This window comes from Lepus europaeus, chromosome 20 (assembly GCF_033115175.1).
Source record: "Lepus europaeus isolate LE1 chromosome 20, mLepTim1.pri, whole genome shotgun sequence".
Taxonomy (NCBI): domain Eukaryota; kingdom Metazoa; phylum Chordata; class Mammalia; order Lagomorpha; family Leporidae; genus Lepus; species Lepus europaeus.
Genome location: NC_084846.1, coordinates 6230329 through 6246266, shown reverse-complemented (window position 1 = coordinate 6246266; position 15938 = coordinate 6230329). Strand labels below are relative to the sequence as shown.

Genomic DNA, 15938 nt, shown 5'->3' with positions numbered 1-15938 from the left:
TGGAGGAAGCCCCGCCCTTCCGCTGGAAGCTGAAGCCGATTGGCTCGTTTCGGAAAAGCTTGAGGGCGGATCCGAACACAGACGAAGGGAAAGCCCCAGAGCTCGCTGGAGCCCCGCCCACCGCCCGCTGAGCGGGCGGGGAAAAGAACGCGCAGGCGCAGTTGCGAGGCTCGGGGCCCCAGCGGAAGCCACGCCCCTCCCCCATCTTAAAGGGCCAGACGGATTGGGTCCTTTTGCATTTGGGGGGGCGGGGGCGCGCAGGCGCACTGGGGGAGCTCTGGGGGTGGGGGGGTTAGCTGTCGCGTATCAAGTTGCTCTCTGTCCCAGCAGAGGAAGCCAGTGCGCTGAGGGTCGGGGCTCCTGCTTGCTCCCACCTATACCCATTGGAACGGAAAAGTTTGCGAATTGGGCCCCCAAGTTTTGGGGGACCCGGGCTTGCGGCGCGGAGGGACGGAGACCCTCGTGGGGAGGTGAGCGGACCTCCTGGATCCGTTGGGAGGCGCGGCTGGGACTGGGACGTTCGCGGGGTCCCCCCCCCATAGCCTCAGAGTATTAAGCCCTGCCAACGCCAGGCGTCCCTGTACAGCTGCTTAGGACGTGCTGCACGGTCGGCCTCATCTCCCCATTTTATGGAGGCGGAAACTGAGGCTCGGAGTCCCGTGCCCAAGTTCCCAGAGCCAGGGAGGCAGATTCGGGAGGAGGAGGCAGATTTGCCCCCAGCAAGCTGACCCCAGCGTCCGGGCTGCAAGGTTTGCGGGAGACCCGGCGAGCAGTTGGACCTTGGTTTCCATTTCCAGCTCCGGCTCACCCTCCCGGTGCAAGGCTGGGTATGCAGATGGTGCCTACTGTTTGGGGTGGGTGTTTGGCACGGCAGCTCCCTGCTCGTGCACACCCCCGGGGGCAGCACCGGCGATGGCCTGAGTGCTGGGGTCCCTGCACCCACGTGGGGGGCCCGGCTGCAGCCTGCCCTGGCCATGCAGGCAGTTTGGGGAGGATCCAGTAGATGGGAGATGTCTGTCTGGTCTCTTGTCACTTTGCCTTTGAAATATTTTTTAAAAATAGCCCAGAGCTGTGGCGCCGTTGACCGTGCCCTTGTCATCTCTCGCCTCCGGCCAGCTCCCCTCCATGGACCTCACGCGCAGCCAGCAGGCACCGCCCACCCCGGCGCACGGGGACCCCGAGGACCCCGGGGATGAAGCCGCCGACGGCTCGGACACCGTGGTGCTCAGCCTTTTCCCCTGCACCCCGGAGCCTGGGGACACCGAGCCCGAGGCCAGCGTCTCCCCACTGCAGGGTGAGTCACCGCCCCGGGGCTGGACAGTGAGGCGACACCTCTGTGTGTGTGTGTGTGTGTGTGTGTCGTGGGGCAGGGGTGGCAGGGAGGGAGAGTCCCCCACCCGCTGGTCCACTCCCCAGAAGCCCGCAGCAGCCAGGGCCGGGCCGAGCCGGGCCGAAGCCAGCAGCCAGGAGCTCCATCTGGGTCCCCCACGTGGGCAGCAGGGACCCCAGCACTTGGTGCCTCCCCGGGTGCCCGTTAGCTGGGAGTCAGGACTGGGGACCTGGCCACCCTTCCCCAAAACGCACGTCTTAGCCACTGCCTAATGTCCACCCGGGTCCCTGTCCCAGGGTGGTGCGCCCCTGCTGTTCTAGAACTTTCTGGAATGTTCTGTGCGCGCCTCCTGTCACCCGGGAGCCCCTCCCCTCTACCCCGCCCGCATTCTCTCCCTGTGCGCCCACTGTTTGCTTCTCCCACTGCCCCCTGGGCTCCTGGACCCCCGGGGAGGGGTGTCTCCGCAAGCCCCACCCCCGAGACGGACAGCAATGGGGAAACTGAGGCCCGGCGCCGTCTCCCGCAGGCAGCTCCCTGAAGCACTCCACCACGCTCACCAACCGGCAGCGGGGGAACGAGGTCTCGGCGCTGCCCGCCACCCTGGACTGTGAGTGCGGCGCCCGGGGTGCGGGGGGCGAGGGGCCTGCCGGGGCACGGGCGAGCACTCTGCGTCTCTCCGGCCCCCGCAGCCCTGTCCATCCACCAGCTCGCCGCCCAGGGGGAGCTGAGCCAGCTGAAGGAACACCTGCGGAAAGGTGCGTGCCCGCCCGCGGGGCCGCTCGGGGCCACGCGGGGCCTGGACGCCGCATCTGCGCATGCGGGCCAGCGCCTCCGCTCGCGGGCGCCCCCTCCCGGCAGTGCCGGGTAGAGCAGGCGGGGGTGCAGCCCTGCGGTGCCACCCTCCTCCTCCTCCTCTTCCTCCCACCCCCCCCCCCAGGTGACAACCTCGTCAACAAGCCGGACGAGCGCGGCTTCACCCCCCTCATCTGGGCCTCGGCCTTCGGAGAGATCGAGACGGTCCGGTTCCTGCTGGACTGGGTGCGTCCCTGCCCGGCATGGGGCTTCCCAGGGGCAGGGGGCCGGGGGCCGGGGTGGGAGTGCCTGGGCGGCACAGGGGGGCTGCCACGGGGACCCCAGGATTCCAGGGGATGTCACCAGCCCTCTCCCGTCACTGTCCAGGGGGCTGACCCGCACATCCTGGCCAAGGAGCGGGAGAGCGCCCTGTCGCTGGCCAGCATGGGCGGCTACACGGACATCGTGGGGCTGCTGTTGGAGCGAGACGTGGACATCAACATCTACGACTGGGTGAGGCGCCCCCTGCGTACCCTGACCCGTCCCCCTCTCCGCCGGGCACCCTCACGGCCTGCTCTCCACCCTCAAACGTTTAGGATGCCAGGCCCGCGCTGGGGGTGCCAGGAACACGAGACACACCCATCTCCCCCCCCCCAAGCCTCAGGCAGCGGAGATGTGAGACAGTGCTGTGATGTGATGTCAGGAGCACAAGCAGCTGCACAAGAGCACAGAGGCAGCCATGGGCGGTCAGGGAGGGCTGAGACCAGGCGATGAGCAGGGGGCAGGTGGTAATCAGGGGAAAGATGGAGAAGGGGTTTCCCTTGCTCCCTGGACAGAACGGGGGGACGCCGCTGCTGTACGCCGTGCGTGGGAACCACGTGAAGTGCGTCGAGGCCTTACTGGGTGAGTGGGGCAGACTGCGCCGTGGGGATCCTGAGCAGCGTGGGGGTGGGAGGGTCCTGGGCCTCGGGGACCCCCGGAGCCACTTTGTTGAGAGCTGTGGGGAGGTCGGGCTCTCGGCCAAGATCGCCCAGGCGATGGGCTCCCCCAACCTCCGGTACCTGCCGCGCCCTGCAGCCCGCGGTGCTGATCTGACCACCGAGGCCGACTCCGGCTACACCCCGATGGACCTCGCCGTGGCCTTGGGATACCGGAAAGGTGAGCCCGGGACGCAGGGCCCGGGGCAGGCATGGCGGGGTGCACAGGCCATCCGGGCCGACAGCGCACGCCCAGCCTGCCCCTCGCTGGGGCACCAGTGCACAGTGGTGGCCACACAGGAGGCCCCGCCCGGGAATCTTGGGTTTTTTTCTAAGATTTATTTCATTTATTTGAAAGGCAGAGGAGAGACAGAGAGAGAGAGAGACAGAGACCTTTTACATCCGCTGGGTCACCCCCAGGGCTGGGTAGGGCTGAAGCCAGGAGCCCAGAGCTCCATCCAGGTCTCCCACGTGGGCAGAGGGGCCCCAGGCACTGGGGCCATTGCTGCTGCCTCCTAGGCGCGTGCGCAGGGAGCTGGGTTGGAAGTGGAGCAGCCGGGACTTGAACCGGTGCCCCTGTGGGATGGCAGCTTAACCTGCTGTGCCACAGCGCCAGCCCCAAGAGATGCTCTTTGGAAGTCTTTTAAAAAGCTGCAGCTTCCGGGGGTGGAGCCCCCCCAGCTCGGCCTGGAAGGGGCGTGGCCTCCTCTGGGCCGGCCCCCAAGGGGGGCGTATCCCAGCTCACAGCCCCCTCCCCCGCCCACCCCGCAGTGCAACAGGTGATGGAGAACCACATCCTGAAACTCTTCCACAGCGACCTGGTGCCCGCCGACCCTGAGTGAAGACCGGCGCCGGGCACCCAGATACTCAGGGAACAGACAGCCGGGCAGGGCCGGGGCACCCCGGGACTGGCCGGCTCCAAAGGCAGCTCCTGGACAGGCCGCGGCGGCGGGGGGCGGGGGGCACCCCTTCCCGAGAGGAACCAATAAACCTTCTGCGCCACCCCCGAGCTCTCACGCCGCCTTCTCCCCCAGCACCCGCAGGTGGTAGATGACCACGCGGCCAAAAAAGTCCGTGGCCTCCTCAAAGGTCACCTTCAGCCGGTCCGCCTCGGTGGCCGGCACCAGGAAGCTGTGCAGGGCACGGGTCAAGGCAAACAGCTGGCTCCTGGTGCGCCCCCTCCCCCAGGACCAGCTCCCACCCCTGGACCCCAGCCCCAGCCCCCCCCGCCCCCACCAAACGGGTTAGGAAGCTCCGTGTTAAAGCTTGGAGGGCTTCTGGGTCAAGGTCACGCGTGCACCGGGTCGGGCGGGGTGGGGGGCCCAGCTTTCAAGCGCACGGATATCTGGAGCGAGTTGTTGTCCTCGGGGTAAAAGTCCACAATCTTGCTCAGAGCCTCGGCCCCCTGAGACCCTGCAGCAGAGAGAGGCGGGGCCAGGGAATCCGGAGCAGCCCCCCACCCCCACCCGGGACGCCCCTCCCCCTCCGGGGAGCAGCCAGTACCTTCCAGGCGGCCCCGGCGACTGGAGAAGCCCCCCTGGAACTGGATCTGCAGCTGGGACACCCGCACGCGCTGTGGGAACTCCAGCACCACCCACTGGGAGGGGCCCTGGCAGCAGGGGGGGACACAGGACCCGGGGCACGGTCACGCGAGGCTCGGAGCCCACCGCGCGCACACTGGGGCCCCGCCCGCCCCCCGGGGGGGGGGGATCCAGGCCCCTGAGCCCCTGCGCTGGCACACGCGGGTCCCGGGGCACCGCACCTGGTCGGAGTTCCAGCAGGTCTCCTCGTCCTGGTCGAAGAGGTGCTTCTTCCCAAACTGCCGGGTGTTGCGATGCAGCACCGAACTCACCCTGGCGGGGGGGGGGGGGGGGAGGGGGGGGAGGACGGGGGGGGCTGAGCCCAGCTCTGGGGGGTCGTCTCCCGTCCCTCCACCTGCTGCGGCCGCCACGGGGCCCCCCTCGCCCCAGCTGTGACCCCCACGGGGCCGCTCCCCACTACCTCCCCCCGCAGGGACCCCCCACGGGGCCTCTCCCCACTACCTCCCCCTGCAGGGACCCCCCCACGAGGCCTCTCACCACTATCTGCCGCCACAGGGACCCCCACGGGGCCGCTCCCCACTACCTCGCCCCGCAGGGACCCTCTCCCCGCCAGCTGCGCCCCCCACGGAGCCGCTCCCATCAGCACCCTTGGAGGCCCGGACCCCCGCCCGCGGCTCACCTGCTCGCCCCGCCCCCCGGCCCTCACCTGCTCACCGTCTCCGCACAGACCAGGGACTGGGTCATCTCGGAGCCGCAGGCCCGCTGGGCTCGGTCGGGGCGCGATCGGGGTTCGGGTCCCGCCCCCGGCCCTGGCCCGGCCCCGGCCCTGGCCTCACCGCCCCAGGTCTCCGATATCGACTCGACCCCCTTCCTGGGGGGGTGTCAAGGGCCACTGGCAATGGCCGGGGCCAGGCCCTGCACAGCGAGTCCAGACAGACCTCGCAGAAGCGACCCGGGAGCCAGAACCGGGAACCCGGAACCGCGTGGAAGCGGCGCGTGCGCAGTAGGCGCCGGGCCCCGGCCACACCCCGCCTCCGGGGGCGGGGCTTGATTTCGTTCCCGCCCCTCCGTGCTCGCTTCTTAAAGGGCCCGCGTCCCGTGCTTGAGCCACAGAGGGAATGCTGAGTGTGCCCTGGGCACGGGTTTGAGAGTCCAACACACTGCCTGCGACGCTGTCTTCCTTCCGCTGGTTCACTCCCTAAATGGTAGCAGTGGCCGGAGCTGGGCCGATCCGAAGTCAGGAGCCAGGAGCTTCTTCCAGGTCTCCCACAAGCACTTGGGCCATCTTCCACTGCTTTTCCAGGGCCCACCAGCAGGGAACGGGATCGGAAGTGGAGCAGCCGGGACTCGAACCGGCACCCATATGGGATGCCTGTGCTGCAGGTAGAGGTTTAGCCTACCATGCCTCCGTGCTGGCCCCAGGGCTGCCTTGCTACGTGAGGGAGTCTGCTCCTTCCACCTGGGGGCAGCTGCAACTCACAGCCTCCCAGAGGCCAAAGGAAGAGCTGAGGAAGAGGCCGTGATGGTGGGAGTACTAGGAGTCCCCCATCAGCCTCCTGTGACACAGCACACCCAGCCTCCAAGTCTCTCTTCCCGGGCTTGTTGGAGGAGGAAGGGTGGGGCCTGTGAGCTGGGTTTTGCAGAGTGAATAGGAGTTTTCCAAGCCAGCTAGCAGGCTATGGATTTGGGTCACTGGTTCACGAGACAAGCCCCTGCCACCCCCTCTCGCTGGGGATGGAGGGAGATGGGAGCGCTCGGTCTGGGTGAGACAGAGCCACACAGACATTCCCAGCAGCAGGGGGTCCAGGCTGAGCCCCAGATGGGCTGGGACAGCAGGCGCTCTCCCTGGGGGAAGGGCCTTTGGGGAGAAGGGGTATTAGCCTGCACCTTAATAAGCGGGCAGGAAGGAATTCACCAGGCGTCGACATCCGGCGTGGATGGGCGTTCCAGGCAGGGCCTTGGCGTGGGCAGCGGCCTCGGTGGGTGAAAGGCCGTGTGTGAATGAACCGCGTGGAGCCACATCCTGCTGGGCCCGGGGCAGCCAGGGAGGTGCCGCAGCGAGGCCGGCACCAGCCGATCTGCGTGACCAGAAACTTTCCAGACAGCGGCCGCTGGCTGCAGGCGGCTCCTGGCTTCGGCTGAATGGTCGGGGACCCAGCCCCTTTCTCAAGGGCCGGGAAGGAAGGACCCTCCTGGCGTCTTTGCCGGGGAAGGGGGGGGGGTCTGGGAACTGGGTCACTGGCGGCACAGCCGCCTCGCCAGCCCCTAGCCCGCAGGGCTTCCTGTGTGCTGGTGCCTTCCAGATCCGGCTCTGCTGGGCTAGAGGGGGCTGGAGACACCGCACGCCCAGCTGCCCTGAAAGGTGGGACAGACGCAGACCCTAGGGCGGGGGTGGGGGGAGGGGAGGGCCCTGGCTGGCCGGCCCGCTTCCTGGCTGTGGGAGCTCAGACCAGCATCTCGACTTCTCGGGGCCTGTTTTCTTATTTTCCAACTCGGGAGAAGCCCACAGTCGTGGGCTGTGTGGGTTGACAGAGACCTTGGTGGAGATCCTGCCGCATGGGAGACTCGAAGCCGTGTTTTCTCACTGGCCATGGCACACGGCTCTGCATGGCCCCGAGACCCTCCACGCCACTCCCCGCCTTGGCATCGGGCTGCCGTGCGCCCTGGGTCGAGGCCAACTCCTTCCTCCCTGCCTGCCACCTCACCCCACTGGCGCCTGAGCTTGGAGGCGCTCCAGTCCTACAGCGCGTTAGCCAAAAGTGATCCAGGCACCACCTGCCCCCACCCCATCCCAGGGGAACCTGGCAGGGACAGCTCTAGAAAGGTGAGGAGCGGCGCCTCTGGGCTGCTGGGGGAGACTGAGGCACACACAGGACCAAAGTTGATGCCTGCAGCGCCGGCATCCCCTGTGAGCGCCGGTTCAAGTCCCGGCCACTCCACTTCCGATCCAGCTCCCTGCTACTGAACCTGGGAGACAGCAGACGATAACCCCCAAGTCCTTGGGCCCCTGCACCCACGTGGGAGACCTCGGATGGAGCGCCTGGCTCCTGCCTTCAGCCTGGTTCAGTCCCGGCTGTGGTGGCCATCTGGGGAGTGAACCAGCGGATGGAAGACCTTTCTCTCTCTCTCTCTCTCTCTCTCTCTCTCTCTCTCTGTCAGTCCATCTTTCAAATAAATTAATAAAGCTTTAAAAAGAAAAAAGTAACGTCACTTGGCCAAGGTCCCCTGGGGAACTGGGACGCAGTCCTCAGTCTGGGGTGTTTTTTCCTGGGCTGTGCTTGGTATTATTATGTTTGTTGTGGGGGGGGGACAGGGAATGGGAGGCTCAGAGAGGGTCAGAGATTGGTGCAAGTCACACAGCAAGGTTGGGTCAGCCAGGACTCTGGTCACAAAGCAAAGGCAGAGAAAGGTCCTCGGTTTCCCCCTGAGGAGCAGGTGTGAGGGCTGCTCCAAGGGATTCTACAGGAGCCCCACCACCCCCTCTTGCACTGCCCCGACCCTGGAGCCCCGATCTGGACGGATCTGGGGCTGATCTGCCCGCCAGGCTCAGCACACACAGTGCCAGCGAGGGTTGTGGGTCCTAGCTGGGTGCAAACCTGGAGGCCACCCTGGTGGTGATGGTGGGAGCTAAAAGGAAGCGACTGTGGCCGGCGCCACAGCTCACTAGGCTAATCCTCCGCCTTGCGGCACCGGCACACCGGGTTCTGGTCCCGGTCGGGGCACCGATCCTGTCCCGGTTGCCCCTCTTCCAGGCCAGCTCTCTGCTGTGGCCAGGGAAGGCAGTGGAGGATGGCCCAAGTGCTTGGGCCCTGCACCCCATGGGAGACCAGGAGAAGCACCTGGCTCCTGGCTTCGGATCAGCGCAGTGCGCCGGCCGCAGCGCGCCAGCCGCGGCGGCCATTGGAGGGTGAACCAACGGCAAAGGAAGACCTTTCTCTCTGTCTCTCTCTCACTGTCCACTCTGCCTGTCAAAAAATAAAAATAAATAAATAAATAAAATAAAAAAATAAATAAAAGGAAGCGACTGTGTGTGAAGGGACTGAGGCTGGCGTGGCGGAGACACTGGTTGTGACAAGGACTGCGTATCTCCCTGCGGGTGACATCACCGGGGAGTGAACTTGGTCATGGGACAGCTATTTGCTGGGACCGTGGCTGGGGGTAAGGATCGCGGGACACAGACAAGCTGCATGTGGTAGGCAGGAGGCTGAGCATGGTGGGCGTGGCCAGCCGTGGGTGTGTTCACGTGGGAAGGGGTGCGGGGTGCAGCCCGGCTCCCAGCCTCTGTGTGCTGCAGGTGGGGCAGGTGTCAGGGGCGTGGCCAGGGGAGGTGTGGCTGCACAGAGGCACTTCAGAAAGTTTGGGCGGGGCGGGCATTCGGCCGGGTGGTTAGGATGTCACTCAGGATGCAGCATCCCGGTCGGAGAGCCCGGGTCCAGTCCCGGCTCCGCTTCCAACGCCAGCTCCCTGGGAGCTCACGTGCACCCTGGGAGGCGGCTGGTGAGGGCTCAAGTTCTTGGGTCCATGCATCCCACGTGGGAGACCCGGATGGAGCTTCCTGGATCCCGGCTTCACCGTGGCCCAGCCCCTGCCGTTGCTGGAGGGAATCAGCGGATGGACGATCTCTGTCTGTCTGTCTGTCTGTCTGCCTTCCCAATAAATAAAAGTAATTAACTGCAAGAGTCAGCCAGCAGGTGCTCTCTCTCTCTCTCTCTCTCTCTCTCTCTCTCTCTCTCATTGTGTGTGTCTCTCTCTTCCTGTCATTTCTTTCAAATAAATAAATACAAGATGACCATATCTGGATGTGTCTTGGCTTGAGCACATAGGTTTTCCACATCGTTCTAGGTGACCCCTTGGTGGGCACAGATTTCGAAATTCCTTGCATCCAAACGAAGCCTGCCTTTAAGGCCCTTGTCCGTGAGCTGGTGGGAGTGCCTGGGTGAGACGTGTGGAGCCAGGCGGCCCCGTGCCCCTGCTGGGGCTGGAACCCCGTGCCCGTGCTTCTTGGTGACATTATGTGTGACTTGGCCGTGAGTCACCTTGGGAATGTTCCCAGGCACTCCGGGGGGACCCTGTGCACCCCTGAGACCCAGCTCTCCAGCAAGGTCCCGTGCCCTAGCTGGCTCTGCCTCCCCCCACCAGCTCCCGCCCCCATGCCTTCTCCCATTGCTCCCGCTCCTGGCCCAGGGCCCCAGTGTGTGTGGGAGGGTGTAGGGGGGAGAGTGAGGGCGCTGTGGGGGCTAGGGCTGGGGGCTGGCCCAATCCCCGTCCAGGCCTATAAATACTCTTTGAGCCCAACAGATTCCCAGGCAAGACTGCTTCATTCAAGGCCCCCTGGCAACAGCCTGCCCCCCGGGCCCCTGGCCAGCCCCTCTCAGCTCAGCCCTGGCACGGTCCAGGGGGCCCCTGGAGCTGGGGAGAAGGGGGGGAGTGGAGGGATGGGGGTGGTCAGGGATGAAGGTCAGCTCGATTCTGTGCCCACTGAGCTGGGCTCCCACCGGGTCCCCCCCACCCACGCCACACTGCGCAACCTCAGGCACACGCCCATCTCTCTGAGCCTGTGTCCCCAGAGCAAGGAAACACCTGTGTGTGTTCACTTCCGGTTTCGTTTTTCCCAGCAGCTGGCAAGGTGGTGACTGCGAATGACACTTTTTGGATTTTGTCTTTAATGGTTATTTATCTATTTCCGTTCACTTTAAAGGCGGGAGAACAGAAAGAGGGAGGGAGGGAGAGAGGGAGAGAGGGAGAGAAGAAGGGAGAGAGGGAGCGAGGGAGAGAGAGAGGGAGGGAGGGAGGGAGAGAGGGAGAGAGAGAATCCTTCCATCTGCTGCTTCACCCCCAAATGCCCACAACAGCCAGGGCTGGGCCAAGCCCAAGCCAGAGCCGGGAGCTCCGCCCAGGCCTCCCACGTGGGTGGCGGGGCCCCAGCACTTGAGCCGTCCGTCACCTGCTGTCTCCCAGGTGCATTAGCAAGAAGCTGGATCGGAAGCAGAGCAGCCGGGACTCAAAACTGGCACGGACGCTGGCGTTGCAAGCTATGGCTTAACCCTCCGTGCCACAACACCTGCCTCTACTCCCTCGCTTAGTTGGGGAAACTGAGGCACAGGACGAAGAGACGGCTCGCCCAGAGTGACACGGCCGTCAGTGGCAGGGAGAGAGGGTTGGACTCTGGACTTAGTGGAGGCTGAGCTGCTAGTTTGATTCCTACAACCACGGGGGCGACCTCTATCTGCCCTCCCCACCCCACTAAAGCCACGCCCCCTCCCACCCACACCAGCCTCAGGGGTCACATTCTGAAACAGCTGTCACCACACTCAACTCACGTCAGCCTCGACCTCCCTCCCTCCCTCCCTGTGACCTGAGGCTGCCCAATAAGGTAGCTCCCTGCTGTTGTTTTTTTTTTTTTAATATTTATTTATTCAGAAGGCAGAGTTACAGAGAGGGCGAGAGAGAGACAGAGACAGAGAGCTCTTCCTAACCACTGGTCCACTCCCCCAAAGGACCACAAGAGCTGAGGCCGGGCCAGGCTGAAACCAGGAGCCAGGAGCTTCATCCGGGTCTCCCACAGGGGTGGCAGGGACCCAGCGACTTGGGCCATCACCTGCTGCCTTCCCGGGTGCATGAGCAGGGAGCTGAAATTGGAAGCAAAGCCAGGATTCGAACCCAGGCACCTGCGGTGGGGTGTGGCATCCCCAGAAGCCTCCAAACCGTTGTCCCAAACACCTGTCCCCAGTGCGCTCGCGTCCCCTCCCGCAAAGGAGACCCCAGCCTCACCGGCAGTCACCGCCCATCCCCCTGCCTCAGCCCCTGCCAGCCACTGCTGTCCCTGCAGAGTCCCTGTCTTGGGACGTTTAACGCCCCTGCGTGGCCCTTCCTGTCTGCCTTCTGTCACCCAGCCCCAGGCTTTCAAGGTTTGTCCATGTGCAGCCACACAGCCACGGTGCTTTCTTAACGGCAGAATCATTCCACCACGCGGATCCAGGTTTACAAGACTTGCGGTCGGGACTAAGCAAGGTTAAGCATCGGTTGGGACAGCGGCACAGCTGGCATCCCAGCTCCTGGCATTGGTTCAGGTCCCAGCTGCTCCGCTTCTGATCCAGCTCCCAGCTAACGCGCCTGGGAGGCAGCAGGTGACCGCCCAAGGTCTCGGGCCCCCGCCACCCACGTGGGAGACCTGGAATGACCTCCAGGCTCCTGGCTTGAGCCTGGCCAAGCCCTGGCTGTTGTAGGCATTTGGGGAGTGAACCTTGATCTCTCTGGAGCTGCTGGCGCCAGTGCGCTAGGGGCGACCCTGCTGGCTTCTGACCCCGAGTCTCTCCTGGCAAACGTGTGGGGTCCCCCCTCCCCCACTCAGCCTCAGTAACTTTCTACGAAGCCGGGTACCACGGCCGTCCTGGTCCACACTGCTTTGGACCTGAGCCTTGACCGGTCAGGCTCGCTGACCAGCTCTGCCCATCCCCTGCGCGTGACCTTGGAAGTGACTTGGCTCTCCTGGGCTCAGTTTCCCCACCTGGAAAATGGAGCGAGCCCCGGTATGGCGTGTGCTGGGGTAGGGGGGCGTTTAATGCGGTTTCTGGGGGCAAAGAGCGTGGCGCGGGGGCGGGGGCGGGGGCGGAGTCAGGTGCAGTCCGCCCCTGGGTGGGGTGAGTGAGCGTTGGAACGCGCGTGTGGAGGGGAGACTTCAGACAGGGGGAGCCCCTCGCCGGCTGCCTGGGGCCGGCGGGCGCGCATGCGTAGAGCCGTCCCACGGCCCCTTTATAAGTACCGAGTCGGCGCTGGGGCCAGCGGAGCGCAGGGCGCAGGGGCTGGACCGAGAGCCGAGCGAGCGGAGCCCGAGCGTTCTTTGTGCCTGGCGGGCGCCCCGGGATGCGTCCGAGCTAGGAGCCAGGTCCGGGGGTCCGTCGTGGGGAGGGGGCTGCGTTAGGGGGAGAAGACCTCGGGATTGGAGACAGAGCCCGGGATTGGGGAGGGGGCCTGAGATGGGGGGAAGCCCCCAGGACCGGTACGGGCGGAGTGGGGGAGGGGAGCCCCGGGGTGGGCAAGCAGCGCGGACTGGGGCGGGGGGCGGGGGGGAGACGGGATGTGCGGGTTGTCCGGGGAATGCGGAGGCAGCCCCATAATGGGGCCGGGCTGAGCGTGGGGGTCTCCGGATTCCGCGGGGAGGGGCACCCCGAGTTGGGAGAGGGGAGGAGAATGTCCAGGTGCAGAATGGCGGACAGCGGGACAGGGTCCCCCCGGGTCTGGGCGGAGACACCCCAGGATGTTAAGCGGGGACTCCCAATTTGCAGGTGAATGGTGGAACTGGGCTGGACTGCAGTGGACAGGGGCCCCCCAGATCTGCCCGAGCCCAGCGCTGAGAGCGAATGCCACGGGGAAGGGGCGCCTGCCGTGGCCCCGTCCTTTCGGGCTAGGTCCTGTCGCCACATCCTGACTCCCAGAGAAGGCGCCGGGGCCCCATTCCAACGTGGTCCCCGCGGGTCCCCGCGAACCTGCACTTGGGGCGCTTTCCGTTCTCTCAGGGAGCGCTCTGGGTGCCCCAGCCAAAGGCCGGATGGTGGTCCCCCAGGACCCACGAGGGACACCAGCTTGGAGAAGGGGGGCCCCCGGGGCACCTCCACATCTGCCCACCACCACCCAGAGCCACACAGCCCCTTGCCTCATCGGCTTACAACTGCACCTGTGGGTGCATGTGGGAGCCCTGGCTTGGGGGGGGCCCCAAGCACTAGGAAGTAGGGGGCTGGGACCCCCGAGCCAGCCTGGGCGGGAGCCACTCGCTCCCTTCTGCGAGGGGCTTTGTTCTTTTCCAAGAGCCTCGTTGGGAGAAGAGCCAGGCCCAGGAGCAGATTGGCACAGGGCCCCGGAGGGTGCATGGGGGCGGGGCGCAGAGGAAGGGGTGCACCGTGGGACCCCGGAACCCGCTGCCTCCATGGCTGCTCCCAGCCGTTCTCAGTGGAAGAATATTTCCCCCCTCCCCAGGAGGTGGGGGCTTTGTGCGTGTGTACGTGCCCTGGGCAGGGGGTAGGGGTGTCCCCGGGGCTTCTGATGAGGTCCCCTGTGGGGCCGATGTGACTACGGTCGGTGTCTTTGTCGGAAAACTTGTGCCGGAGGTCACGTCACCGAGTGGCACGATGGTGTGTGCCCGTCGGTCGCCCAAGCCACGTTGGTCTCTCTGGGTGGGTGTCAGGAGCTGGCACGGCGGCTCCGTGTGAGAGTGAGAGACAGAGGGGCTGTGTCTGATGGTGTTGTTCGTGCAGGGGGTTCCTGGGTTGGGGGAGGGCCTGGGAGTCTTTGTGTGGGAGAGATGCCGCCTGTCTTCTGAGCACCCATTCTGACTGTCTTTGTTAATGTCACTGTGCGTGTGTGTGCGTGTGTCTCCCGGGGTGTCTGTGGCCAGGCTGAGTGGTTGTGCGTGTGTCCCCTGTGTGTGGCCAGGGTCCTCTCTCTGGGTTTGGTGGCGTGGACCCTGAGCGTGGGGGGTGTGGGATGTGGCTGTGTGCTGAGCTGGGGAGAGGCTGGGCAGAGGTTGAGGTCCCCAAGGGGTATCCATCCATGCGACCCTGAGCTTAGCTTCCTTCCTGGTCCCAGGAGGGCCGTGTTCACACTCGTGCACACCAGTGCACCTGCTCAGGCCAGAGACACATGCACATGCTCACAGCCCCTGCCGGGGGTCACTCAGAGCTGCTGGGGACCTGCCCACCTGATGTCCACACAACCGCAGATCCAGCCTTGCCTGGACCCAGCACCCCCAGGCGCACACCCATGACAAACACCCATAAACGCCCCCTGGCAAACACCCTCACTCAGTGGCCCACTGAGACAGGAGGTGGCAGCGAGGGAGGGGACAGACAGACACACACACACACACAGAGTCTCACACTGATCCGGGCCACCCCTCCCCCAGTGCCTGGCAGGCCCCTACTTGCATATGCATGAGGCTCATGCATTATTCAGGAGGGGATGGGCCCCAGACAGCTGTGTGAGCGCTCACCTCTGTGAGCCCTGGGGAAGAGGTATTTTAAGAGAAGGGTGTGGGTGTGTGAAGGTGCAAAGTGGAAGATAGTGGGTGTTGGGGGGGTGGGGAGCGTGCACCTGTGGAACCTCCTCGGGGTATCTTCAGCGTGGCCGGGAAGCTTTGTGTACAAAGCTCTGTTGTTAAATTTAGCATGTCTGGGACTTCACAAGTCTCAGCTCGTTTGCTCCCCACAGTAGCACTGGGAGGGAGGTGCAGGACGATCTCCCATTTTAAAGATGGGGAGACCGAGGCCCAGAGACGTGAATCGGGTTGTCCAGGGTCGTCCGGCATGGAAGGAGTAAACCGATGAGTGTGTGTGTGTGTGTGTGTGAGAGAGAGAGCGAGAGAGAGAGAGAGCGCGCATACCCCCTGAGGGTGCTGCCACACCCAATCGGGGAGCCCCTCATGTACTCAGAATTCCCACAGGGAGAAATTAGGACAGTGTGGCACCGAGGCAGAGGGGTTTTTGAGGTTTACAGGTTGGGGACCTGGCCTTGACCTCTGTCCTGCTGTGCAGCCTGGGGCAAACCTCTGGCCCTCTCTGAGCCTGGAGGAGCAGGCAGGAGGCAGGGATAGATCAAGTGGGTGGTGCGGCTGCGTAGCCGCCTCAGAGTTCAGCACCATGGACAGGTCACGGCCAGCGTCCTGGCTGGGGGCCTCTGGAGCTGGCCCCCAGTTAAGATACAGCCGTCCCCTGCCGCCTCCCATTGTGGAACCCACTCCTGCTTCTGTCCCCGGGCTGTGCTGTTCTCATGGGTGCAAAGGCTGGGCTGAGAGCTGATGTTTTAATTTGCCATCTGCCCCTCCTCCTGAGCCCCGATGGGAGGCGGGGGATCCAGGGTGGTGGTGGGAGGCTTTGGGGGAGGGGCTGCCTCCGGGGAGCCTCTAGCCCCTGGGCGGATGGGAAGTCTGGAAAGGCCCTGCTGTGTCTCAGTGCATACAAGGGGCCTCGCTTACAGCAGGCACTTAATAATCGCCCACCCTCTTATGGCCGTAGGCTTTAGCCTCTCTGTAAGCGCTCAACCCATAGGCGAGGATCCTCTGTGGTTTTGGGCAGCACTTTGTTTTACCCGGCTGCGTGAATTCGGGGGCGGGGGGAGGGAGGTTGTGGTGGGCAAGGGTGAGGCCCCTTCCTCCAGCTGGGACTTGGCAGTGCCAAAAAAAAAAAAAAAAAATCCCAGAAACCAAGAATAGAATCTCGGTGACAACCCAATCCTGGAATCGAAGCTGGGAATCGTGTCAGTGGGCAGAGCGGGATTCAAGGCTGGCTTGGCGGCCAGCCTGCTGCC

At 64.9% G+C, this 15938-nt stretch overlaps 2 protein-coding genes across 3 annotated transcripts; one reads left to right on the top strand and one right to left on the bottom strand.

Annotated features, from left to right (window-relative positions):
• Nucleotides 1-281: 281 nt before the first annotated feature.
• On the top strand, nt 282-3960 carry RFXANK (regulatory factor X associated ankyrin containing protein). Of its 2 annotated transcripts, none has more exons than XM_062178279.1 (9): nt 282-470; nt 1117-1294; nt 1857-1937; nt 2020-2085; nt 2268-2368; nt 2510-2635; nt 2959-3025; nt 3200-3280; nt 3871-3960. In XM_062178279.1, the coding sequence occupies exons 2-9, from the start codon at nt 1126-1128 to the stop codon at nt 3939-3941; spliced, it is 762 nt and encodes a 253-aa protein (XP_062034263.1). In that variant the 5' UTR covers nt 282-470; nt 1117-1125; the 3' UTR covers nt 3942-3960. The 2 variants fall into 2 exon arrangements, with proteins under 2 accessions (XP_062034263.1, XP_062034264.1); XM_062178280.1 differs by having other exon boundaries at nt 1063-1294.
• Nucleotides 3961-4092: 132 nt separating this feature from the next.
• Nucleotides 4093-5633, bottom strand: NR2C2AP (nuclear receptor 2C2 associated protein). Its single transcript, XM_062178286.1, has 5 exons — nt 5347-5633; nt 4862-4952; nt 4603-4708; nt 4445-4512; nt 4093-4232 (listed from the first exon to the last, which is right to left on the bottom strand). Exons 1-5 carry the CDS (start codon nt 5382-5384, stop codon nt 4113-4115), a joined length of 423 nt encoding a protein of 140 aa, XP_062034270.1. The 5' UTR covers nt 5385-5633; the 3' UTR covers nt 4093-4112.
• Between the last annotated feature and the right edge of the window lie 10305 nt (nt 5634-15938).